The 26,414-nt window shown below is 38.3% G+C and overlaps 3 protein-coding genes across 4 annotated transcripts; 1 reads left to right on the forward strand and 2 right to left on the reverse strand.

The window, feature by feature from the left end:
- Positions 1-33: 33 nt before the first annotated feature.
- tbc1d10aa (TBC1 domain family, member 10Aa) lies at positions 34-11,309 on the reverse strand. Its single transcript, XM_043246914.1, has 9 exons — positions 10,434-11,309; positions 7,888-7,987; positions 5,696-5,803; positions 5,403-5,509; positions 4,687-4,801; positions 4,330-4,395; positions 3,531-3,720; positions 3,295-3,449; positions 34-2,267 (listed from the first exon to the last, which is right to left on the reverse strand). Exons 1-9 carry the CDS (start codon positions 10,613-10,615, stop codon positions 1,563-1,565), a joined length of 1,728 nt encoding a protein of 575 aa, XP_043102849.1. The 5' UTR covers positions 10,616-11,309; the 3' UTR covers positions 34-1,562.
- A 1,747-nt stretch (positions 11,310-13,056) lies between these two features.
- On the reverse strand, positions 13,057-15,041 carry myl7 (myosin, light chain 7, regulatory). Its single transcript, XM_043246915.1, has 7 exons — positions 14,887-15,041; positions 14,281-14,382; positions 13,897-13,972; positions 13,699-13,803; positions 13,515-13,593; positions 13,386-13,434; positions 13,057-13,182 (listed from the first exon to the last, which is right to left on the reverse strand). The coding sequence occupies exons 1-7, from the start codon at positions 14,887-14,889 to the stop codon at positions 13,078-13,080; spliced, it is 519 nt and encodes a 172-aa protein (XP_043102850.1). The 5' UTR covers positions 14,890-15,041; the 3' UTR covers positions 13,057-13,077.
- Positions 15,042-17,456: 2,415 nt separating this feature from the next.
- Positions 17,457-26,391, forward strand: gck (glucokinase (hexokinase 4)). Of its 2 annotated transcripts, none has more exons than XM_043246239.1 (10): positions 17,457-18,521; positions 21,332-21,494; positions 22,206-22,360; positions 22,446-22,565; positions 22,751-22,846; positions 23,034-23,133; positions 23,336-23,519; positions 24,813-24,968; positions 25,397-25,630; positions 25,727-26,391. In XM_043246239.1, the coding sequence occupies exons 1-10, from the start codon at positions 18,498-18,500 to the stop codon at positions 25,872-25,874; spliced, it is 1,380 nt and encodes a 459-aa protein (XP_043102174.1). In that variant the 5' UTR covers positions 17,457-18,497; the 3' UTR covers positions 25,875-26,391. The 2 variants fall into 2 exon arrangements, with proteins under 2 accessions (XP_043102174.1, XP_043102173.1); XM_043246238.1 differs by lacking the exon at positions 17,457-18,521 and adding an exon at positions 21,008-21,153.
- Positions 26,392-26,414: the final 23 nt, after the last annotated feature.

Raw genomic sequence — 26,414 nt, forward strand, 5'->3', positions numbered from 1 at the left:
CCCGGTGGAAAACACAAGAACACTTTCACAAGATCTTATTAGAAGTGCTTTTATTTTGTACAAAACCTACATATAGGCGACAGTCAGTTGTTGAGGATTGATTGATTTATATATCAAAGTTCTTATGTAGCATTAGTTAAAAAAAAACAAAAGCAAACAAAAAGCAAACAGTGCTCCCATAATCTGAAACAATAAATTGCATTTGAAAATCTGACAGATTAGAATAGTTAATAACTGGAGTTATTATTAAAATGCAATGTGAATAAAAATGACTCCCCAGATAACATGCAATCGTGTCTGCGCCCGAAAACAAAACAGCAGCAGCACTTTCAGCTGTGTCACACATTCTCTTCACAGATGAGGACTGCACAAGTAACTAGTGATTCCCAATGTAACAGGCTGACATCTCTGACAGTTGAGCAAACTAAATGAATGATCTGTAGGAAACGTGCGCCACCTGGTGGCTTGAGATGAGATGGGTTTACAGTCTTCAGTTTCTCATATTAGCAACGAAATAAATACATCTGATTTGTTAAAGAGACACTCCAACATCACATCTAGTATGTCTGCGACTCCAATGTTCCACAATGTTATATATATATATATATATATATATATATATATATATATATATATATATATATATATATAGTTTATAAAAATTTATAAAAATCAGAAGAAAGTACTCATACATTTCTTTTTCAAACAAAAGATGTGAAAAATAAGCTTGTCACTTGAGAAATATCCTTAACGGGACAAATTTGTACTTAATTTTACAACAAAACGCCTCTCAAAAGGAGCTAATACGCACCTCTTTAAAGATACAAAGTTGTCATTTCAAAGGTACCACCCCAGTGTCAAGCTTTTACGCAACTAAAAAATACAATATTTGCACTTTTTTTTTTTTTTTTTAAAGTAAAGTTTATGCTTTCACTTTTAACTGCTTTATTTAACTCACATTTGAATGTAGCTAATGGTAACAGACATAATGTTGACACACAAAATGCTCGTTTGCACTTACGCGAGTTATACATTAAACTGTTTATTAAAAAAGGAAAAAAAAAAACTAAACAAAAACTTATAATAGTGGCAGTTGTAAGTCAACGTAAGACTAGTTAGAATCGAGAGTCATACATTATTAACTGCAACGTGACCTAACATTGATAAGCAGCGAATAACACAACAACAAGCCAAACATCTTCGATTATAAAGTCTGCTTATGATTGAGAAATAAATGGAAGAATTGTTAGATTTTTTTTGAACATTGCAACAAAGTCTGTGGAATCAATTATGGACCCTCACAGAGAGAAAAAAGGGTTTGTGTGCACGGACACCGAAACGACGTCTCAGAGGTCTTTAAGTCATTCGATCCTTGTCATTAAGCTTTATATAAATTCTTAAGTTCTTCACACTAACTAGCGTAAAATACTGAAGACTAAATTTTCTGTCACCTCACCCAAAGAAAATCAAAATACATTCATAGTTGTTTCTCCCATCTTACTCTCACGAATAATGCTGGTTCCCAATACTTTTTTCTCCCTGAACGCTGCTGACGTGGAAAGCTACAGGTACGTGTCTTCCGACCCCACGCTCTCGCAGGAGTTACGCAAAGCGGGAACTCTGGGAGCATCGGCAGAGTTCCCGTTCACGGGTGAGGGTTCCGGAGGAGGCGGAGCGGAGTCCGTGGCGGGTGGAGGATCTGTCAGGCGCGCCGAGTTGTTGGTGTTGCTCGAGTGTTTGGGCAGAGAGAGCGGCGGGACGCTGACCGCAGGGGGCCCGGTGGGATGTGCGGGTTTGGGGAAGGGTTGGGGAGGTGGCGGGGTGCGAGACAGCTTTGGAGACGGATGAGGAGGCTGCGGGGCGGAGGAGGGTGTAGTGAGGTCGGGTGGCTGTAGTGATGGAGGAGGACGGCTGGACTCATTGCTCGAGGCCGTCTCTTGTGTTTGATTGGCTGGTTTGGGGTCTGTAGGCAGGGCGTAGGGGTTTGGGAAGTCCACTGTCAGGCTGGGGGCTTTTCGGATAGTGCTTCTCTTCTTTTCGCGCGCGAATTCTGATTTAGTGTCTGAGGGCAAGGGGTACTGGACGATGATGGTGGGCTTCTGCCGGAGGTCTTGGCGGGTGTGGGGCTCGGCTGACATGATGGCGTGAGCGCCGTGCATTCTGGGAGGGGACTTGTAGCTGAGCTCGCCGTGAGTTTTCCTCCAGCGCTTGAGCTGTACGCGGTGCTCTCGCTCCACATCCCGGGAGGATATGGGCAGCTCTAATATCTGCACGAGCATAAGATAAACTTCATCATTATCTCATGCTCACGAACACATCAATAAGTAGACGTCCATGCATAAGTTTATTACAGATTGAATATACAGTAATGCAAATAAATGCCGCCACCTACTGGGTCTTTAAAGAATAGCACTTTGCATACTTTATAAATTTATGTTTTTCGAATTATTGTTATGTTTACTAACAAATGAAAAAGTACAATGAATGTCTGATTGTTTAGTTGTGATGGTTAGGTTAATAAACCTTTAGTTTCACATGGATCATTATACTTGTGCAAAGTTGGACAAAAGATTTTAGTTTAAAAATGCTGTTCTTGGAAAAAAAAAAAAAAAAAAAAAAAATGAAAAAGTGTATCAAAACAAAAAAATTACACAATAATTTTAAGCATATTATAATGATTATGTGACACTGAAGACTGAAGTGATGATTCTAAATAAATTCTACATAAAATATATATTATATATAGCTTTTAAAAGTTTGGGATCAGCAAGAATTGTGTTTTTTAAGTCTCATACTCCTCAACGCTGAATTTCTTTGAAAATACAGTAATATTGCAAAATGTTATATAAATTAGCCCAATGGCTTCTATTTAAATATACTTACAAATATTATTTATTCATATTACTTAAGTCTTAAGCGTCACACAATCCTTATTTTATATGCCGGTTTATTATTAGAATCATCTATATTGGCAACAGTTGTACTGCTAAATAATTTTTGGTAAATGTATTTTTTTTTTTAGGATTCCTTTATACATATAAAAAACCCCAATCAAAATAAACAAACAAAGCATTTATTCAAAATATAAATATTTTATAACAATAGTCTTTGCTATAATGTTTTATAAATTTAACATCTTATCTGAATAAACTTCCTAACAGTAGCAGCATATTGTTTGAAAATATTTAGATTTTAAATAAATGGTTTAGAAATTTCTTATTCAACAAAAAAAAAAATCAAATCAGGTCTACTCAAACCCCAAATGCAGCACAACAGATTGAGAGCATACGATACCTGATGAACGAGAAAGCCCTCCTGCATGTATCGTGGCTCCAGGGCCCTGAGAAGCTCCATAGTCTCGTACTGACCGGGACAGGCCTTCAGTTTCTCACGAGATCCCAGCATGCATTTCAGCAGCACCAGCCCAACACGGAATATAATCTTCACTCCTATTGTAACAGCAAAGAAAAAGCAGTCAGAAAAGAAGAAGACAAAAGTGGTGTGCGGTAATGCGTGTAAGCGAACCTCACCGTCACACAGGAACATGTCCCACACTCTGAGCACAGACGCCCAGGGTAGAGTTCTGGAAAATGCACACATGAACCACTCCGTCATGTAGAGGATGGGCTCTATCTTGTGTTTCTCAAGATGACGATAAGCCGGAGGGCTCACGCGCTTTAATAACGCATTTAAGATCTCTCCATCCAACTGTATGGCCTCCTAAAAACCCCAAAACACTGGCATCAGGACGGCTGGTTTCTCTTTTTTTGTCTTTGTCTTGAAGGAAACGGCTCTCTTCATTTCATATTTATATAACTCACAAGTTGTATTTGCAGCAACAGTTCTACTTTTAAATTAGAAAGGCATGATAGATCATAGATCATAGATGATTAGATCTAAATTAAAATTGCCCAGAGCTATTTAATTTACTACTCTACATTTGTGATAATTGCATCGCAAAAACAAAAGAAGCTTTGTTTTAATTTTACTGGCTCTAACAGCATATCTTTTCTCGTCTCAGGAAACATGACTCAACGCTCGCAGATTGAAAAACGGGAACCACAGATATGAAAGCTATGAATAGAATGCAAACTATGAACCCGAGAATGTGTGCGAGGAACCCAGATAAGGTTTTGATTACCTAAAACTACGAAGTTCATAATAGTTGGGTCACGACGCACATCGTTCAAACGTTTTATTAGGTGGTTGTAAAACGCAGGACCTTCATAACGTATGAACTTCTACACGTAAAGTCACCTAGATCTCACAAGCATTTCCCGTTTGCTTTATAGGTTTAGATTTCATAAATAATAACATTCAAAATCTCACCAGGCCTGCGCTGTAATATCCAGGGAGGTACTTCTCACAGATTTGAACCAGCCCCCAGAATGCATCCTGAATAACAAATGTAACGTACAGGAATTTGAATCATTACTTAATCATTACAGCTGCTGCTAATGAGAATGTGCACTAGAACAGGGGTCATCAAACCAGATCCTGCAGAGTTTAGCTCTAACTTGCCTCACAACCTGCCCGGAGGTTTCAAGTAAACCTAGTAAGAGCTTGATTAGCTGCTTCGGGTGTGTTTGATTAGGGCTGGATCTAAGGACACCGGCCCTCCAAGACTGAACTTGGTGACCCCCGCACTAGAATAAGCATCGCAAACCACTTTATAACGCACTATACCTCAGCAGGCATGTGCATTAGAAGCACTGCTGCTATAGGAGCCTGAGCCTGGCAGTAACCCTCATCCGGTCTGTACAGGGTGTAAGCCTTCAACACCCGGAACAGGTCCTGCTGCCTGCTCACACAGACAAAATATCATTTAAAAGACATCCAAAAAAACAGGTCCAATTGTCTCAAAATGTCAATATAAAGCATCCTTGCTCAATAAAAGTATGAATTTCTATAATTTATTTCCAAAAATATAAATACACATTTATAAATACTTTCAAGCTTTTGAATGGTATAGTTTATAATACAAAAGTTACATTTAAAAGCTTTTTATTTCACATAAATGCAGACCTTTGGATCTTTCTATTCATTAAAAAATTCAGCAAAAAATTACAGATTAAAGAAAAAACAAAAACAATTTTAAATATTAGTAATAACAACAACAACAATAATAATAAATGTTTGTATAATGTTTCTATAAAATGATTTCTGAAGGATCACATGACTGGAGCAAGGATGCTGAAAATTAAACTTATCACAGGAGAAAAATACATTTTAAAATATATTCAAATAGAAAGCAGTATATTTATTCTAAATATTTCACAATGTTACTTTAAATACACAATGCTGCTTTGCTCTGCTTTTTTCTGTATTTTAGATCAAATAAATGCGGGCTTGGTGAGCAGAAGAGTGCTGTTAGTGTATATAAAATAATTGTGTTGACTAACCCATGACCTCCTCGGGACACAAACATCTCATGGAAGGGGAACTGTCTGTGCAGATCTCTCACTATCACATCAACCCACTTAGGGTCTCCACTCATGCCATCCAACTCCTGTTCAACCATCACAGAAACACACGTTCATCTCATTCACAGTTATAAAGCGCATCTTCGTAGCCTAATTTCACACTTCACAGGTTTAACACGCGTATAAACACACATTGGAAGGCCGTGACTAAGTTAGAGGAGCTTTACTGTAAAAGATGCAAAATGATAAAATCATGTATACACCCTACTCACATCGAACTTCCCTTTGTTGTGTTCTCGCTTCACTTTTCCACCCGACAGGTAGAGCCAGGCTCTGCCTCGCAGTGATGGCGGGACTCCCTTCTGACATCGCAGTCGCACCTGTGGGTGACAGAGGTCTGAACGTCACACGCCGATGAGCAAACATTCAGATAAGCAGCGACCAGCATGCTCTCACTGTGATTACACAAATCTGAGACTGGGCGGGTAACCCAGACATCACTGTCAAATGGCTATTTGAGACGGTTTCCCTTCACACAATAAACACTTTAGGATTTAACATTTGAACTACGCTGGCTCTGATTCTACATGATGACTTTGGTTCTCTAAAGATTCTTGTCACATGACACTGGCTGCACTGGTTTTGTTGTTACTTGTGACTAATAAAAGCAAGATAAGCTTTTCTGTTTATTGCCTTTGGATCACTTAAAGGATGCGCAGTATGAAAAAAACATTCCTTTTGAATGTGAGCTTTAGTATCACTACTACTAGGTTTTTTTCAACAATTAACTTTAAAGCTTAACAAAAATTTCCCCAAAATTAAAATTAACCCATGATTTGCTCACCCTCAAGCAATTCTAGGTTTACGTCTTTCTTCTTTCAGACGAATACGATTAGAATTATATTAAAAACATTTGTTATAATAGCAGTGAATGGGAATTTTGAAGCTAATCTATGCATGTGTGTAAAAATAATATCCACCAAAATGAATAAACCATCATCTCTTGCTTCTGCTAAATGTTGTAAGCTCCGGTAAAAAGTATTAGCTTATACGTCTCCAACATTTTTCTTTACAAATCATCATTCTGCTTTTCTAAATCATGACCGGTGTTTTGTTTTGCTTCGTGTTTCAGCTTTCATCACTTCTCACTTTTCAATTCAGAAGGCGTTTATTAGTCATCCACATCTTTGTGCGTTGAAATATTTGTTGAAAGACGAAGCGCTACTTGATCCGACTGCATCATAAGTAAATGATTTAATATCGCTTTTTCTGGTTACATCACGTTTCACTTGTGATGATGTTAACTGGCCAGTTACTGAAGACTTTAAGGATCCGACCCTTAAAAAGAAGCCTGAGAGAGGTTCAGAATGAGGAGTGGAAAAAAAATTCAGCAAAAAACATGTATTAACATAAGCAATCCTCAAGGAACCTATTAAAATGATAATTTAAAAAATCCATATTGTGACCCATTTAATATTCTTCTACAAGAAGAAAGTCATACACCTAGGACAGCTTGAGGGTGAGTAAATTATGGGGTAATTTTCATCTTTGGGTGGCTTTATAAGCAAATGTACAAATGATGAGTAAACGTAAATGCAAAAATAGGTGAAAATGAGCATGCAATGAGCAATATTAATAAAATAATCAGCCAGCAAATGTAATAGTACATATTTATCTTGCATGATTTATTTATTTTTTTTTCATTTTCTATAGGATCTTATATTTAGTAAGAGCATATCATTGCAAAAAGAAACCCCCCCTCCAAAAAACCAATAAACAAATAGATAGATTTTGCCGTAATGCCATGAAATGAATCTGGTTTCAGTAAGATCCAGTTCTCAGTTCCCAAACCTAGAATTGCGTGTCATTGTTTTCAAAGCCTGCGTGACACAAGGACGAGCACACACGGTTACAGTCATGCAAACAAAAAAGGCCAACAAAAGGCGGTTAAGAAATCCTTTTGGCAAAACTCTTCTGTTGTCTTTACCTGAAGATGCCTCACTCCCAGTGAAAGCTTTATACAGCTTGAGAGAAAAACAGAGGTGAAGACTCAGACTAATAGAAACACACATCACTGAAGACCATATAAGGAGAGCCGAGGCGATATTAGACTTGTCCAGACAGGGCTGCGCTGGAACGACTGTGTCATGGTGTCATTCTGCTGGGGTTTTTAATTAACCCAAGCAGCCGTGGGACTGTCTGAGCAAGTCAACGAGAGGGAAAACGAGAAGGGGAAGAAAAGAGAAGGAAGATCGTATTCTTAATTTAAAGCCCCAAGCCCTGATACACGGCAATGATTTCCTCATGTTTTCACGGTTTGGTGTACCTATGCCTCCTCTCTCAGTTCTAGTGCTTACATGCAAGGCATTGGCACACATCTTACATCATTGATCTGTTCCTGGAAACATGCAGTGGAAAATAATACCGACCGAAGAACCTAGTAAGCATCGATCATAGCGCCTACCTTCTTGAATCTTTTACCGATCCATTTGTCCCAGTGGTTCAACATATCCAACCATTTGGCTTCCCTGTGCCTTAACACTTCCAGAGGCACGTCTTGAGCCCTGGGTACGAGAGGAAAAAAAAAAGAACAAGAACTCGAATCAATGTTGCTTGTCGAGGAAGATGGCAAATGTTAAAAGTTCTCATAACCGACTACAACACTGCAAACGAAACTTGAAATAAACTGAATACAAACAGACTTCATAAATAATACTTGTGTTGTTTAATACTGCTGTGCTGCTAAACTTCTCCTTTTGTGTTTCACGAAAGAAAGAAATGAAGTCATAAGGGTTTGGATATGAGGGAGTAAATCATGAGAGGTTTTTTTTTTCTTTACGAGTCAACCATAAAACTATAAAAACACACTGTATCAAAAAAGGCTAAGCTACTTGCAGGAACAATTTTAGCCACTAAACCAATAACTGAAATAAACTCTTGTGAACTAGAGACAATGTTATAAACACGTCACTCAGCACGTGATTTAATACTTAATTAACACAAAAAGAGCTGCTGCTAAGTTCAGTATAATCGTTATTTTTAAAGAATCATATCACGCTGAAAAAGACCAAATTTATGAACGAGAAAAATATTAAACTATTTTAATTATCTGAAAGGGCAGGATATTCTGAAAGCATTTCCTGACTAATGTAAACAGCTATCCAGCAGATGACTGGACACTTTCATCCAGGGAGAATCCGACCTGTGGTCAACTTCTTTGACTAAGGCCACAGTGGTGATGAACGGGCCTGTTATCTTTCCATGTTGTGTTTCCCCTATTCAAATCTGATCTATTAAGCTTGTGGCCAAGACATTTAAATATCAGTCTGCCAGCACACCAACCACCGCCTAGCTTCCCCTTTACTTAGACACCGATCCTAACCGCTAGAAATTTGATCTGAAAGCGATGTTTCTTTAAATATTTCTCCTATTATGCTATAACTTGCAGGTTTTACTTCCCTTTCATTTTCCAGAGTAATTTGGAGGAACCGTTTTGATGCGAGTTAGGTTTGGGGCCGCTCTCTCTCTCCAGCAGCAGGCAGAGAGGTGTAACCTCAGGGCACCAGCTCTCCCATAAACCACAGGAAACGGAAAGCGGCTGTACACTCAGTACAGAGGGACAACTATCACTTACTCATCTATTCCATGCTCTTTAACAATTCACAACCAACAGCCAGGCCTACTGGCTACTGGACTACGGTTTAAAACCGTTAATTCTTCACAATGGAGTGATGACGATCCCATATCCAGGCGTATCTGTAGACGACACGAACGGGTTCTTTTCTGCAGACTTTAGTGTCTTTATGAACGAGGCCGACCTGGGGCAGATACCTCGCCGATAAAAGACAGGAAGCTTTAAAAGGCTGCAACCGAACTGCAGAGCAAGCGAGAATGAAACGCCCTGTCGCTCCATTCAAACCACATCAATAAAAACCGGCTTTCAACTTTTTTAAGCCCATTCGCAATGAAAAGAAAATTGTCTGTTCCATGCATCCGTCAAAACTGGTTCAACGGGTTAGCTCCATAAAATAGATCCGTAAACTATGAAAACAGCTTGGTTAATCTTGGTTTAAGATGCTTGGTTGCATGCTTTGTTTTGATTTGGTTGGCTTTAGGTTTGACCAGCCATCAACCTCCCATTTATTTACTTTAAAATAAAATGATTACTTTTGCTGCTTCGCAAAAAGTGTGTAGGAATCAGGGCTGCGCAACGAATCGATTTCCCAATCGCAATTAAAATTACAGACGGCACAACTGTAATCGTTCAAAGTTCAAATGTTATTCTGCATGCTTAAGATGTGTTTTCTCTCTACAGGTTTTTCTATCGTTTTAATTTTAGCACAACATAATAATACCATTCATAGTTTTGCTTCCTTTAATTTAAATAAACCCACCCAATGTATAATTGACATATTATAATACTATAGAAAAACCATTTATATTTTCCACACAAAACAGAACAGATATTAAAATAGGAAAGTTATTTTAACAGTTATTTTGTAACAGTGTGTAATATCCAAATTTCTTTTATATTTTTTCTGTATTTTGTTTTCAGTAAATGCAGCTTTTGTAAGCATAAACAAACTTTTGACAGCTGCTAAATATTATTGTTGTTATTATTATTTACTACTACTACTACTACTACTACATTTAAAGGGGTTAACTAAAAGGCTACATCTTCTACCAGCAATAAAGCATAAATCTAACTAACTTTTTGGAAGAGATATCATTACTAATGTATTTAATATAACGCATGCACACGGTATGGCACGGAATAGGTTAAGCAACGGTGATTATTTTCTTTTGAATGCCTCTGTTTGAGGGAGTCAAGAAAGCAGTGCTGTACTACTCGCACACACACCCATTTAAGTCCAAACGTGCAGTGTTTTCTGTTCCACGTTTCATCACGTGACCTCGCTCACCCAAAACCAAACAACACACACACACACACACACACACACAGGATCCGGTGGGGATGCACGGGGCAGCCTCGCAATCCAGCGCACTTACGATTCGGCCGAATACTGCTGGGCTCCCCCGATGAACCCGTACTTGTCCGTTTGCCTCGAGCTGGTGAAGCCGTTGATCTCCGAGTCCGACCCGAAAGAGCTCTCCTCGTCGAACTGACTGCCCAGTGTCCTCACGCTCATAGTGTCCTCGGACGACAGGCGTCCATTCTCCCGCTGAGCCATCACGATCCTCTCTCACACGCACACACACCGACGATAAGTTCACTTACAGGTCATCACCTGCACCCGTCAGTGAACATCCCGAGAGAAAACGTGAAATTAACCAGACGCTTGATCCCAAAACAGGCCGGCCGAAACCACACGACCTCGCCCAGGTCCGCTTCGGCTTTATTCGCCGTGTTTTGTAACGTTGCGCGGATCCGCGCGTCTCTAAACAGCCGCGGCGTCCTGTAAACGGATTACCGCTGCGTCTGAATCCCCCGAGTTAAATGCTAAATTAGCTTAGCGCGCAACGTGTCACCGTCCGGCCCGCAGCCCCGCAAACAGCGGCCGCTCGAAAAGTACTTCACGCGAGCAGAAACGTCGTCCGGAAAACGCGTAAACCACCGGAGCAGCGAAACTACGCCCGATTTCCCGAATCACATTTTTCCAGTCCACGGCTCGTCGGGAACGGCTTCAGCGGACTGTCTTCATTCAGCACGCAGAGGTCCGAGGAGGAAACCCGGCTGTATTCCCAGTCGAGGCGCAGCGACGGTGTTGTTTCCGTGTTTTAAATCTTGGTCTCATTGTAGAAAGGTAAATAATAAAGCAGCTGACGCGTCGGTCGAGCCGTGGTGTTAGTGTTTGGGTGGCGGCGGAGACATTAGCGCCGAGTTTCCAGGCTTTCGACGCGTTTGACAGTTCTGCACATGCGCGCCTGTGTCACTTCCGGAATCCGCAGGTTATCGTATTTCTAAGGAATGGATTTGGTTGTTTCTCGAGGTTTAATTTGAATAGTTTAAACCCTGTGTGACACGTGTCGGTCTTTTTGGGTGCACCGCTTTCAAAGCTGCACGATTTGTGATCCTCTTTTTTTTTAAATTGAGATTTTTTTTTTTTTTTTTTTTTTTTTTTTGAAAGATGAATAAATAAGCTTTCCGTTGAGGAATGGGATAGGACGATATCTTAAAGAGATACAACTATTTGGAAATTCGCAAAATCTGTTCTTTACTTAATATCCTAATTATTTTGCGGTATAAATATAATCTGTATTATAAGTAAGCATTCACTTTCATTGTATAAAATCGGCTATTGTAAAAATAGTCGACATATATATCTAGCAGAACACACATTTTAGCAGAAAATTAAATAAATATAAATTCCTTATACATTTCGCAGTTATTTACAAAGAAACAAAAGTAGTTAAACCTGAAAACCTTTTAAAAATGTTGAATGACTGAAACAGTATTTGTATTGAATGCCTTGGTAAGGACAGATAATGCATATTCACTCAACTAAGGGTTTTCTCTCAATAAACTCCTGATTTGTTGCTTATTAAAAGTAGACCCAGTAATGTTTAGGTATTGGTTAAGGGATGTAGAATGTGATCTTGCAGAATAAGGGACTAATATTTGCCTAATAAGTACCAATAAACAGCCAAAGTGCTATTTACACATGCTAATAAGTAACTGGAATTGGTCTTTAAAATAAAGAGTAACCATAATCTTTGCAAACATCGTGTTTTGCGCTGTGGCCAGTCTTTTGGACAATAAATATTCAGTGTCCGAGTAACTCCAAGCTTGCATGCATTTCTTTCTCAACACAAATGTTAAAATGTTAACAATTTGAAGAACGTTTAGTGGAAAAAACAGATCTTTCTCCAGAAATATTTGTTAGTTTTCAACAGTAGAAAGTCACACTGTTATCTCTTGACCATTTCCGAAAAGGTCTGGTTTATTATATGCAAGACATCATGTTTTCCCTCTGAAGCACCACAACTGTAAAGATAACGATATGATTGGCTGTCAATGTTTGTATCGTTCATAAGCTGGAAAAAAAAAAAAAAAAAAATCGCTCAACGATATCATTTCTCTGTGCCTTTATCGTTAGTTACTGCTATTCTTTAATATTGATTTTTTTTTAAATGTTTAGAACTATTTCTTTATCCCTATCTTTACAGTTATCGTGTGAACGGGTCTTTACACTCAATGCATTGTTTCATCTACACTTGAAAGAATTAAACTGTGAATAGCCGCTGTATTGAGGTCCCACTTGTAGTCCAAGAAATCAAGGGCCTCACAATGTTCCGCTTACTAATAGCAGTTTAACAAACCGTCTGTGGGGGGCAGCAATTACAGACAAAATTTACAAGCGAGCAAACGTCTCACCCTTAGCTCTTCTCTAATGTTATACGTTATGCTCAGTATAGTATGCATGCATAGTGATCATAAAAGTATGTTCAATGATCTAGCTTTCATATCATGCATTTTGTTCTGTTAAAAACTTATACTGTGAAGCCTTAACGGTGCGATTAGACGTGACAGCAAGGGATAGATTTGTATTACTCCTTGCCTTTTATATCTAGTGCCACCAGAACGCCAAATCTTGCATTGAAAAGTAAAATAAAGGTTTTAATAATGAAAGCTGAGGGTCGACACGAACAGAACTGCAGACTGAGGACGTCGAAATGAAAGATTTGTCTTTATTCAAGACTCCTCCTTTTCATCACCATGCGTGATAATGTAGCAAAGTGATTTATAGTCAATATTCCCAGCCACATCTATTGGAGCCACTGCGAAAGCCTGGTCAACCTGAAACAGAATAAAGTAGATCTGAACAAGTGATTCTGTAAAAAGCACACATTCTTATCACGGCACCTGATAATGTAGGCTATCAAAAGCCCATTGTTTGTAAAAGATAGGGAACATTATCTGCGTCTATTGATTTTTAAAGCATTTTATGTGGCTAAATATTTTTTTAAATGCAATTAGTATTTATAAAAGCAAATACCAACCTCTTCTGCTGTGAATTTATCAGCTTGGTTCATTAGCAGCCTCCTGAACCTGAAACCAAATGACACCAAATCCATCAACTGTTCTTAAAAAAAACACAATACATTTTTTTTTAATCTGTTTTATCTTACTCATCCTTATTGACAACTCCTGTAGCATTTGGGTCAAACAGTTTAAAAGCAGCGAGTATGCTTTCTTCTGGGTCTGTGCCTGTATGGAGATAATATTGTACCAGTTATGCTAAATCCTACATTCAAGTCCCTATTGTTTCTTATTCATCAAGGCCTTAAACTCTTGAAAGTTTAGTTATCATACCATTGAGCTTTTCTCCAAAGAGAGTGAGGAAGACAGTGAAGTTGATGGGCCCTTTTCCCTCGGATAGCATCGACTCCAGCTCTTCATCACTCACATTCAGCTTTCCTGCACAAACACAGTACTCAGTGCTTTTTGCTTGTATGGCGTTTCAGACGTATAATGAAAGTATCCTGAAACTCTCCCATGCATTTTATATACCTAGCTGTGCATAAGTTTCCTTTAGATCAGCTTTGTTAATAACTCCATCCCGGTTCTGATCTATGCAGCCGAATGCCTGTAAAAAGCACAAGTAAGTACGCTACATGATAGTCATTATATTTAAGCAATCCAGCCTATCATCTGTTGCCGGTGTCTATATGTGATTTTCAATCAAATCAATTCATTTGTATAGTGCTTTGCACAATACACGTCGTTTCAGAAAATCATTCCTTAAGATCTTCACGCTTTATAGTCACATTTAGCAGATTAAATTAGTTTACCATTTTGATATGAACAATCAAGCAGATGAGATTAGCTATAAAGTAGATTATACAGTATATCATATATTTAATGTGTTTGTTTTCAGATAATATGAAGGCTGACCTCTTTAAACTCCTGTATTTGTGATTGCTCGAACATGGAGAAGACATTGGAGGAGCCCCTTTGAGCAGTTTTGCCCCGCTTGGCTGCAGCTTTCTTACTAGCCTGTAAGAAAGACAAAAAAATAAAAGAAAAATAATAATTAAAAGCACACAGGAGTTTGTTTAATCCACAGCAATAAATATACAGATTTAGGCTTTTTAAAATTACTTTTTTTTTTTAAGAAGTATGCACGCTTATTATAAATATTTATGCTTTTATAATGATTAATTACATCCAAAACGCATATTTCTTTTATATTTATATTATATAAAATATTTAATATATACACAGCATATTTTACTTAAATATATACATGCACATGTTTGTATTTATATATACATAATACATTTACACAGGACACACTCACATATTATTTAAGCAAACATTTTTATTTTGGATGCGATTAATTACAATTAATCGCCTGACAGCACTACTTATTATATTTTTGCCTATATTATCCATGAAGAATTACTTGGAAGTGTATAGTGCTTCTAGTTGCACTATCATGAATCCATTATATTTCATTTCACATAATTGTCATTATAAAAAGCGTCTGTATCCACTCACCATGTTGACCGTCTTCTTTGCTCTGTGTTTGTGCTCCTGGGTCAGTGGTGTTGCTAATGCAGTCTTTAAGTATGAGGACTCTTATCACTTGTTCCTCTATAAAGGTCTGCAGTGCTTCTGCTAGTCCCCTACATGGACACCCAGAGCCTCCTAAATACAGGAGCCCTGATAACCGCCCAAGTGCTCAGATTCCAGTGGGGTGGAAAATGAGATAAAGCGACTGGATAGGAAGGGGAGAGTAAATGGGGGACTTTTTTTTAAGAGATGAAAATAATGAATGGATCCAATGAAAGTGAAAAAGAGAATGAGGCCTGAGGCACGTGAGTCCGGGTAGAAGTACAAATGTTTGATGTGAAAATTAGGGCACCTAGAGAATTACAGAGCTCGCGTATCAGCATAGTGTCCTTGAGTTACACGCACAGTCCTTGTGACTGTTATATTTTGAGTTTGAATTGGATAATGTGAAGAAAATAGACTGTGCATGTTGTGCATGTGGAGTCACTTCCAAGGACTAAACCTAATTTAAAAATGAATCGCTCTTTTCGGTCAGTTCATTTTATGAATGGGTCAAATGGGTTAGCAACAATATTCAGTTTGAATCATTTAGACTCATTTGTGCACTATATATAGAAGTGTCTTAGGTTTTGCCTTTAAATACATAAGACACATGACAGTAAAATAAAAAGAAAAAAAAGCTATTAAGGACTGGCATTTTTGCTACAAGCAATGTTAAAATTTAAACCTTAAGGATTTATCATCTGCTTGGACTCTCTTTCTGACGGCACACATTCACTTCAGGGGATCCATTGGTGAGCAAAGTGATGTAATACTACATTTCTCCAATTTTTTTCAGATGAAGAAGCAATCTATATCTAGGATGGCCTGAAGGTGGGAACATTTTTGCCAAATTTTCACTAGATCACTCGAGCATTTATCCATGCAGATGTTGCTCAAACAGCTGAACACTTTCAAAAGCTTTATCTAGAGAGAAAACTGCCCAACATACAGTATTCATATGACTTCATCTTATTATTTCTCTGTTCTTCACTTTTACTTATCTTTTTGTGTTTTGCAGTTTGTTTGCATTGGTTTTAAAGGTTAAAAGGTTTAAAGTGTTTGAATAAACCTTCCAGAAGTAGGCATGTCTTGATTAACAAAGGTCCAACAACTTATCAAACGCATAAGTGAGCGCTGGATGCATGGCACTTGTCTGATTATACACTGATTTGTAGTTGGCAGCGTATCATCTGACCTGGGACGTGATGCTAAACCGTGCCTTATCTCTTGTTCCCTGATTACTGCTTTATCAGATAATCATTCATTCTCCTGAATGAGTATTACATATCATGAAACTGATCTTCAGTTTAGTCTGTAACTGCAGAAACAGAATGGAAAAAAAAACAAAAAAACAACGAAATCTTGTGTTTACGACAGAGTGACAGAGACATGGCTATTTTGTGACAATTTAAAAGATTACATACGTTGAACATGCAGTTTAAAATTGTGACTGAAAAAGCTAAGCTCTGTTTCTCTGCAAGGTCACTGGAAAACGATGAGCTGAAATGAGCTGAACACAAGAGAGCTGAGGTTCATGCCTCAAAACACCTGCCTGAAAGATTCTATCCCGAAGAACCGATTTTCTTTTAGCAATCGTTATTTCCTTTTCTCATTTCAGAGAACCGAAAGGTAAAGATGCAGAAGTGTGTTGTAGGTTAGATTTTTTTACAGCTTGAAACACCGAACCACGTTGCGTGATCTCAGGCTCTTGAAACAAATCGTGTTTTGTCTCACTTTTACTTTTCTAAGAAAGTTCCTTTAAACAATAATGGTGTCAAACTGTGCTTTAATATGAAAAAATGCACTGAAAACATGAAAAGTAGCACTGGAATGTATTTGAATTGTTGTTGCTGTGTTAACTAACACTTTTAGTTTTAGACATTTAGAATCGGCATTGAGGTTGATTCAGCATTTATTTTATGTCAATCTTTTCAATATGACATATTGAATATCACAGTTTAACATTGCTTCAACAGCGTTATTGCTTATTTATGTTATTTCGCCGCTGACTCAACAGCAGTATACTGATTCAGTGACATTAGCATTGATTTTTGCTGTTGTTAAAATTTCAATACTGATTCAACCACAGCGTTGTAAAATCAACACCAGTGTACGACTGATTCAATGACACTACCATTGTTTTTGTTTAAATTTCATTGTTTCCTCATTAAATAAGGACAAAAAAAAGCGATGACGAAACAACATCATTCTATAATGTTGATTCAGATATAGTCAGATTTTGTCGTTGAAATTTCAATCATCGGGATGCAAAAGTGATATTGATCCAATATTAAGTCAGTGCTGCAAGCAATCACGCATAAGCATTAATTTGCTGGTGTTTTACTTGCTATCCGTGTAAAGGATTTAGTATCAACCATTAACATAACATAAAAAAACCTTGCAGTATACTAAAACACAAGATGTTCACATTAGTTTTATAATAATTGATTACAGTCAGAGTTGTCATTGTAATTTACTGTTTAGTTGTAATTATCTTAATTTAGCTTTATATAAATGCTATGGCACATAAATGTTAGTGTTATCTTTAAAAGCTGATTTGATAAGAGGTTGCAGCAGTGAACTATGAATCTTTTGTTCTTGGCTATAAAAGGCAATCTAAGGGAGGCTTTGTATGGTCACATGAGCATTTTTAAGCTAAGCGTCAAATATGACATCTCATCTTTTGTTTATTATCATTGGACGATATAGTATTGCACCACAAGAATTTCTCTGCAATTCCATATTACAATACGAACTATGTCCTCTATACTGTATATGAAGATTAGAGTTAAACGAACGCATTGACTGTCACTCATTTTCACCAAACAAGACTCATACTCCTCCAATGTTTTCCTAAGTAATTTTGCCTCATTTAACAATTTCCCTTTGGGCACTTAACCAAGAGCAAGCAAAGTATTTTCCATATCAGTAGTGCGTGGTCCTCACAGATATCCAAGGTGACGAGTTTGCCACGGCAACAAGAAGCAGCCTGCGGTCTGAACTGGCGTAGAAGGAGACAGGTGTGGGTATTTTTCTACAAAAATAAGAGGAGGAAACGGTCCTTCTGTTGCCTTAGTTACGGGGAGTCAGGAAGGGAGAAAATTATGAATGAAACCCTTTTTCCTCTGCAGATTATTAATGTTTAAGAGGGTGACGAAATCTTGTTTTTTTTTAAAGTTAAAAGTATAGTCATCATCGGCTCAGACAGCTGTAGTGGCGCAAGGTAAGCCGGTCGAGCGTCCTTTGCTGGAACATCTCTCACGCCGGGACTGTGGTGACTTTCTGGAATGCAAACAGATTTAGGCTACAAAAATATTCATCTCTTCAGTCACGGATGACTGAAAATGGACCACACAAAAGACCGTCCGTTGTGACTGACTATTGGAATATCCGCAAATGACCATGAAGAAAGTCGGATAAGTCAAGCGACGCTTTATGTACATTCTTACATTTCATTTGAGCCAACTGCGTCAAGCCGTTGTTCAGAAAGACCTGAAGAAAACCTGCACCGCAGATTTTTCTTTCAAATGATGCACCCATGAAGAGGACACACCATGGACCTTCATACCACGGATAAGGTAAAATATATTTTATTCTCTTTTTTTTTGTATGGTAAGCATGCGTTGTCTAAATGAGTTTTGCAGAAGTTTTATACACTACGTAGCCCACATTTTTCAATCAGATATCCTTTTATCATCTATACTTAATTGCACCTGGTTTCGGTCCAAGACATTGCCAGGAATGTAGCACTTATCAAAGCATGCTGAACCGTCCTGCAAATATCTCTTGAGCTTGCCTCGGTCCTCCCCCTCACGCCACAGTAGATGTCTTTGTTGCGAGTTTGCTCTTATGACAGTCTTATATGGCTCACGTCCTTGGATGAACTCCATGTGTGTGATTTGTGTCACTCTGGCTGCATCTCTAATCATGCGTTGGCCCGCCAGATCCATTGGGCTGTATTTTTACGATATAACAGTGCATTGAATGTGCACCAATAAAGAGTTCTTATGATTATAATAGCTGATAATAAGCGATGAACTCTAGCTAAAGCAATCACACCAGAAGCCACAGCTGTAAAAATATAATGATACTGATAGCTGTCTGTCTTGATTATGAGTCAAACTGAGGACGGGTCTTCTAAGAATAACGCAGCAGGCTGCAGTGTAATCGAATCATTTGCATTCTGATCAGTCAGTGTTTTTAATTTTATATATATTTTAAGTCATGATGCAAATTCATGTGATTTGTATGATGAAGATTCTGGTGTAGGGAAGTTCTGCAGTGCAGCGGTTCTTTAGTTGAACTATTTAAAGCAGGGATAAATGATAAATGTCTCCAAAAATAGCGTTCTGTTTGCCCTGATAAGCACCTTTTGCAATGTTAGTATATTGTGACCGTAACTCAAGTTCAACGGGTGTCTGACCCTCCAGAGCACACATGACTTTTTAAGGTCGCGATGCACATAAAAAGGCATAGTTTAAATATGTAGCACACAAGTGTTTATTATAAAAAATGGGTTTGTTTAATATAGTTTGTTAATGAGTGCATCAAAATTGTGGTTAGGTGAGTAATTTGTAATATTACAAAATCTGATTACTTTTGAACGAAGGTGATTTCAGTAGGATAATCTTGTCTATTTCAATTAAAATATTAGGTCAGATAATTTTGGCTGACAACAAAGTTTGGGAATCCCAGCCCAAAGGACACGGGCTGCATATTTTCTAGTCTAAGTAGATTGTAGACCAATGCAACCAATCTACGATCAACTTAGCTCACGATTCTTCTTTGAAATGCAGCTATGAATTCAAAAGACACTGTTGAGAAAACACTACTTGAGTAAGTAAAATGATTTCTGCAAATCTAGTGGTCAAATGCTGTGTAGACTGTCACATTTTTGTTTTAATTATGATTGTGGCCGGTCTGTGTTTGCCATTCTATAAATCTACTGTACAAGCGGCAAGCGACTTTTAGGAAGGCCTTCTAAAGTTCTAATTTTTTTCTAATTTGCTGTTTATTCATAGTTTGAAATGTAGCTATTACGTTTAGTTATGGGGTTGGAATAAGGGAAATAAAACAGGTGCTAGTAATATGCATTCTACTAAGCAACTAGTTAACAGTCAGAATTGGTCCCTAAATTAAAGAGCAACCAGAAATCTGAACCATGCGGTATACAAAAACGTCCATCAAGTTCAGGATAAACTTGCCACCAGTGAGAAATGTCAAATTCTTTTTTTTCTATTTTTATGCTTCTGAAGCAATTTAGAACCTTTGTGCAATCACATATCTGCCTTTTAACGGACCCTTTTTTTTGTTTACACTGTCTGACCACTTAGGTAACTTCAGAATGCAATAAACGTTCGATGTTTGGACTTTCCCCTCACATCACATTCCTGCAGACCTATTTCTGGAAAAATTGTTTGCCCTGTGCAAACCAAGTCATCTAAATTTAGCAAAGGTTTTAAGTTCAGTATCTATTTTTAAATGTAACCTAATTCCCAATTTTTTTAAAAAAATTCTCTAATTACATAAAAAATCTATACAATACAGTATTATATTGTATAATACAATATCACTAAACATTTTTGTAAGATTAAACATCTGAGGAAACTCACGTGCTAACAGTGCATCCTGGTATATCGTGGTTAAAATTCTTATTATTCATTGTATTGCATTGCACTGCATCAGAATGATGATTGTGTTTGAACAAATACTTAATAGCAACTAAAAAAAAAAAAAGATAACCTAATAGTACTATAATATAATATGTGCATTGCATATATTTGTTTATATCATGGAGATTACATTGTGTCGGTCTCATTTAGAATTTCCCATTGGGGGCAAAAGTCAGGTCATGTTCGCTGTGAAGCGCGTGATCACGCCGAATGGCCTTGACAGCTAGGTTTCCAAGGTGATGGGTGAGATTAAATGTGCATGTGTGTGTGTGTGTTTGATCAAGATGTGTGCGTACCGTGTGTGTGTGTGTGTGTACACAAAGGGCAACGATCTTTCTGACCACACCCCCCCACCTCCTTCACTGGAGCATAAAAACAGCTGAGCATCTCAATGCACCTCACACACGTTCGAACTTTAGCAAATCAACGCTCATCACACACTTGTTTGAAAAGACTTGCGAAGATGCCGTGCCTCACTTCAGCTCGTAGGCAGAGGATGCTGAGTGACTTTGAGTCAGTGCTGGAGAGAATTCTCATGGTAAGAGACTAGAAACTAACTAGACGGACATAGACCCATAATACATGCTCTTTACATTGATTCATTGCCACTAATATGAGTGTTTTGAAAACGCATTTGAGATCATGCTAATATCAAATTAAGACCGTTTAAAACTCTCCACTTATTTGAACCTCTCTCTTTCTGACATATTCTACAGGTGGACCAAATTCTGTCTGAATTTCTGCTGAGTAAAGAAGATCTAGAGGAAGTGATGAGGAGAATAAGGAGAGAGATGGAGAGGGGACTGCGAGTGGAGACACATGACGAAGCCAGCGTCAAAATGCTTCCCACTTATGTCCGCTCCACACCTGAAGGCTCCGGTAAGAGTTCTGATCTCATCCACATTTTGAGGGTAATCAGATCAAATGAAAGCACTGTGTTTCATATCTATTGGTCGAGTGTAACTTATATCCTTCACTGTTTTTTAATTGATACTGAATAAATAAGCCTTACATTGATGCATTGTTAGGATAGCAATATTTGGCAAAAATACAACTAATTGAAAATCTCGAATCTGAGGATGCAAAAAAAAAATCAGCCTTTATATCTGTTTAAATGAAGTCCTTAGCAATGCATATTACTCATTAAAAATGAAGCATATATAATGGTAAAGTAATAGCTTGCCATCTGTTTTTTCTGTCATAAATGTCTTACCCTAATGTTGTTCCAAAACTGTATAACTGTGGAACATACATTTTTTGAATACTGTTTCAACAATTTTGTCCCTTAAGTGAAAGAGAGTTTAAAACAACCCCATTGACTTTCATTGTAAGGACAAAAAAGGCATTTTTTAAATTATCTTCTTTTGTACAGAAAGCCGTACAGGTCAGGTATAACGCATCCTAAGTGACATAAAGTAAATACACTGCAGCGTGCTATGAATTGAATCAATATTAGCTTCTCATTAGGTAAAAGTAAATATCAGATGAGTACATTGACAAAAAGCCCCAGTGGGCTTTCCTTCCTGGAATCAGGTATTGAATCCTGTGACTCACAGTGTTGCTGATGCTTATTCGTGTGACTCATCTCAGAGGTTGGTGATTTCCTGGCGCTGGATCTTGGAGGCACAAACTTTCGAGTGATGCTGGTGAAAGTGGGTGAAGATGAAGAGCGAGGCTGGAAGGTGGAGACAAAGCATCACATGTACTCCATCCCTGAAGACGCCATGACCGGCACGGCTGAAATGGTGAGATATCAAAAGGTCAAACGCTCTGTACATACACATATTCTGACAGTTTGGTCTCACTGTACCCCCTTTTCTTTACAAATAGTTGTTTGACTACATTGCCGGGTGCATATCCGACTTCCTGGACAAGCATAATCTGAAGCATAAGAAGCTTCCGCTGGGATTCACCTTCTCTTTTCCAGTCCGTCATGAGGATTTGGACAAGGTCAGAGTCTAGATGCATATAAACAGGAGCCTCTTAAAGGGATAGTTCACCTTCCTTGCCGCTCCCCATTGACTTGCGTGAACTATCCCTAATTTCATTACAAAGTTAACTTAACATGCATTTTAAAGTGAACTTGTGAATGTTTTAGGTTAACAGACGTACTATTTTGTGTTTCATTTTAACAGGGCATTCTGCTCAACTGGACTAAAGGCTTCAAGGCCTCTGGCGCTGAGGGCAATAATGTTGTCGGCCTACTGAGAGATGCCATTAAAAGAAGAGGGGTTAGTATGAAGGCCTTACTTGTCGTGCTAAAAATTTCCAGCAGAAATTCTGTTCTTGGATCTTGCCTTACTGGTAATGGAAAGGAGAACAGAATGCTGCTTTCACACTCGTAGCACATTTTAAAAGCTTATGATAAAAGGTTTAAACCACTCTCCCATAAAAGCGAATGAATAATTCTTTGTTCAGGACTTTGAAATGGACGTGGTTGCCATGGTGAACGACACAGTAGCCACCATGATCTCCTGCTACTATGAAGATCGCAGCTGTGAAGTCGGTATGATAGTAGGTAAGAGAAGACCGCACACACTACGGACCATGCAAATATAATTAGAGCTCGGACATAAACTTTACAACAGGAAGATGGAATATTTTAACCACCATTCAGGAAAAAACAGCATGGCAATAAAGCAATAGGCCCGAAGCTTTTAGTTTAATGTTTTTGTTGTCTCTCTCTCTTTTTCTCTTTCATTTTTTTCATGGATTCTCAGGGACCGGCTGTAATGCGTGTTATATGGAGGAGATGCGTAAGGTGGAGCTGGTGGAGGGAGAGGAGGGGAGGATGTGTGTGAACACAGAGTGGGGAGCGTTTGGGGACAATGGCGAACTGGAGGACTTCCGGCTGGAGTACGACCGTGTTATTGACGAGACTTCACTAAACCCTGGACATCAGCTGTAAGTGAGCTTTAAAAAAAAAAAAAAAAAAAAAAAAAAAAGATGGTACAGAAGTCTGAGACCTCTTTTTTGACGACCCCAGGGTCAAATGCATACTTAAATTTGGAAATAAAAGCTGCAAGAAAAACAAAGAAAGGTTATGAGGTAATTAAAATAAATAATTTAAAAAATCATATTTAGAAATGACTTATTGCTTACAGTGAAGTACACAATTCACTTCAGAACCTGATTTACTAAATAATCTTACACAAAAATATCAATATTCACAATGTGTGTTTTCTGACTTTTCACATACTTTTCTGACACTGCTTAATGTCTCAATATTTGGCATGCAGCACAGCAAATGAGAACATTTATTCACAAAATGTTCACAAAAAATATGTTATGCATCTTTTGTTTGATATTTTGATGTAAAAATATAATATAAAACAATAACATGCACATTATTTTAGTATCATTATCTATGAAAGAAGTATTTTCACGCATATATTTTGTAGTATTTGCACTGAATGTGCGTACTAAAAAAACCTCAGAAAAATCAGAATTAAATTAGAAAAAGAAATTATTTATACTTTCAGATAACATTTTAATGTAATTTAGGCCACTTAAGTGTTTCTTTCATGACTTAACACCCTTAAGTACACTTTTGAACTGCATTTTATATCAAATTAAAGTCATCAACAAAATGGTGCTATGCATCTTTCTTTGATATTTTAGGATATTTTTAATGCAGTTTTCATCAAAAAAACTACAGGAAAAGGAAAGAAGTATGAGTCATCAGTCTATATTATGATGTCACATATATCCTATCAAACAACTATTTGTTAAAATGTGAAGGTGCATGCTCAATTTCTTCGAAGATCATATCTGTAACTAAATTAGCCACTGTAGGAGCAGCAGTGTAATCTGAAGCGCAGATGTCCTTACATACTTGCTTCTAGTTTAACAGCTTAGTTAGACGGCAACCTGGAGCTCTTAAGTGGTCTCCAGGTGACGAGGGTTGTTTTTCTGTGCATGTGGAGACACTGACGGTAGCCACGTCAGTGCTGGAATACACACGACTGGATTAATGGCCAGGGAAAGAGATCATTAGTGAAGCTGCTCGCTTAATGGGTATTTACAATGGGCCGCTCCTCTGTCCACGTCACTTTAGGCCATTTGTATTTCATGATTATCCTCAGGCTTTTACTAGCATTAAAATCTTTCCTTTTGCTGCTGAAACTGATGAGTTTGTGACCGCGCTTTTCACTTCGAAAGGTCTAATAGCTACGTATTCTGTTTGGGTGATTCTAGGTACGAGAAGCTGATTGGTGGGAAGTATATGGGCGAGCTTGTGCGTCTTGTGCTGGTAAAACTAGTGAATGAAAACCTGCTGTTCAATGGAGAAGCCTCAGACCTCCTGAAAACACGTGGAGCTTTTGAAACTCGCTTCGTCTCCCAGATCGAGAGGTACGACTGATGATTTTAAAAGGAGCGAAGTAACACAAGATACCAAGTTTCGCCTTCCGAATATCAAAAATAAGTGTTTATACTGTAAACACGAACATTTATGCCAGTGGTTTTCTAGTTTTAAGCATAAACTCACTTAATTTTGATCACCGTTTCCAGAAAACAATGTTTTAGGATCAGAAGCTTTTTAAATACTGTGAAATAGACGTGCACTTGAATGCACACACCAATGTAGTGTGCTTTATATACTATAATTAAAGATTATATATGATGCTGTGACACAACAATTCGTAAATGTTTTACAAGGTGGCTAATTTAAATGATATTACTTCTGTAGGATTTCATTTTCACAAGTGAAATGCCAAATGTTAAGAGAATTAGAAATCACGTGTTAACATGCGCTACACCTTTTATCTGTCTATTTTCAGTGACACGGGGGACAGGAAGCAGATCTACAACATCCTAAGCTGCCTGGGAATCCTGCCGTCGGAGCTGGACTGTGACGTTGTGCGTCTGGTCTGCGAGAGCGTGTCCACGCGCGCCGCTCACGTGTGCGGGGCCGGCCTCGCGGGCGTCATCAACCTGATGAGAGAACGCCGTTGCCAGGACGACCTGAAGATCACCGTGGGAGTCGACGGCTCTGTCTACAAACTACACCCTCAGTGAGTACAGGGCATTATGGGAAGGCAAATAAAGAGAAACGAGGGGGGCGGGACGGAGAATGGTGTGATATGAACTTTCCAAACTCTCCCATTCAGTTTCAAAGAGCGGTTCCACAAGCTTGTGTGGGAAATGGCGCCTCACTGCGAGATTACCTTCATCCAATCAGAAGAGGGGAGCGGCCGGGGCGCGGCGCTCATTTCCGCTGTGGCCTGCAAGATGGCCGCCTGCATGCTGTCGCCGTGAAAAACGCGATTCGTTCTCGTTGGGCGGATTTCACGAGTCACGGCGGACCCGCAATGCTAGAGCGGCCTCTCCATGTGACGAAAGTGCTTTGCTCCTTTTCAACAGGAGGCTATGGGGTTGTTTGGCAACATCTATTAACCACAGCCCGCTGGAATGTTTAGCATGTGTGTTATTTTGTGCCATAAAGGCAAACGCTTGCAGTTAAATACGCTTTTAGACGCGACATACACCTTTTATTGTTAGCTATTGCAATGAGCACATTCAGGTAATGTTACATATACTTGCACCTTCATGGCATGGTTTGGAGAGGCGCGGAGGGACTAGATGCGTTTGTAAATATATGAACTGGTCAGGGTCAGCAAGGTAATTGTGCACTGTTTATTGCTTGTTTTATTTATTGAGTTTTAAATTGTTTATATTCAGTGGTAATCAGAACTGTTAAATTATTTAATGCAGAACTTTAATATACTTTGTACGCGTGATTGACTGTTGTAAATAAACTTGCTGTACTATTAAATGACTTGAATTGTCGTTTGTAGA

The sequence above is a fragment of the Puntigrus tetrazona genome, chromosome 8 (assembly GCF_018831695.1).
Source record: "Puntigrus tetrazona isolate hp1 chromosome 8, ASM1883169v1, whole genome shotgun sequence".
NCBI classification, from domain to species: Eukaryota; Metazoa; Chordata; class Actinopteri; order Cypriniformes; family Cyprinidae; genus Puntigrus; species Puntigrus tetrazona.

Bases quoted from the DNA above. Each gene is read 5' to 3' on its own strand.
- tbc1d10aa (XM_043246914.1), bottom strand. From the start codon at position 10,615: ATGGCTCAGCGGGAGAATGGACGCCTGTCGTCCGAGGACACTATGAGC. The intron at 7,988-10,433 runs GTAAGTGCGCTG...TCTCGTACCCAG, and splicing joins CAGCAGTATTCGGCCGAATC to GGCTCAAGACGTGCCTCTGG. The intron at 4,802-5,402 runs GTTAGTCAACAC...CTGTGTGAGCAG, and splicing joins GTGTCCCGAGGAGGTCATGG to GCAGCAGGACCTGTTCCGGG.
- myl7 (XM_043246915.1), bottom strand. The intron at 13,973-14,280 runs GTCAGCCTTCAT...TGCTTTTTACAG, and splicing joins AAATACAGGAGTTTAAAGAG to GCATTCGGCTGCATAGATCA. The intron at 13,435-13,514 runs GTAAGATAAAAC...ATTTGGTTTCAG, and splicing joins GGAGTTGTCAATAAGGATGA to GTTCAGGAGGCTGCTAATGA.
- gck (XM_043246238.1), top strand. From the start codon at position 21,079: ATGCCGTGCCTCACTTCAGCTCGTAGGCAGAGGATGCTGAGTGACTTT. The intron at 22,566-22,750 runs GTCAGAGTCTAG...TCATTTTAACAG, and splicing joins GTCATGAGGATTTGGACAAG to GGCATTCTGCTCAACTGGAC. The intron at 22,847-23,033 runs GTTAGTATGAAG...TTCTTTGTTCAG, and splicing joins ATGCCATTAAAAGAAGAGGG to GACTTTGAAATGGACGTGGT.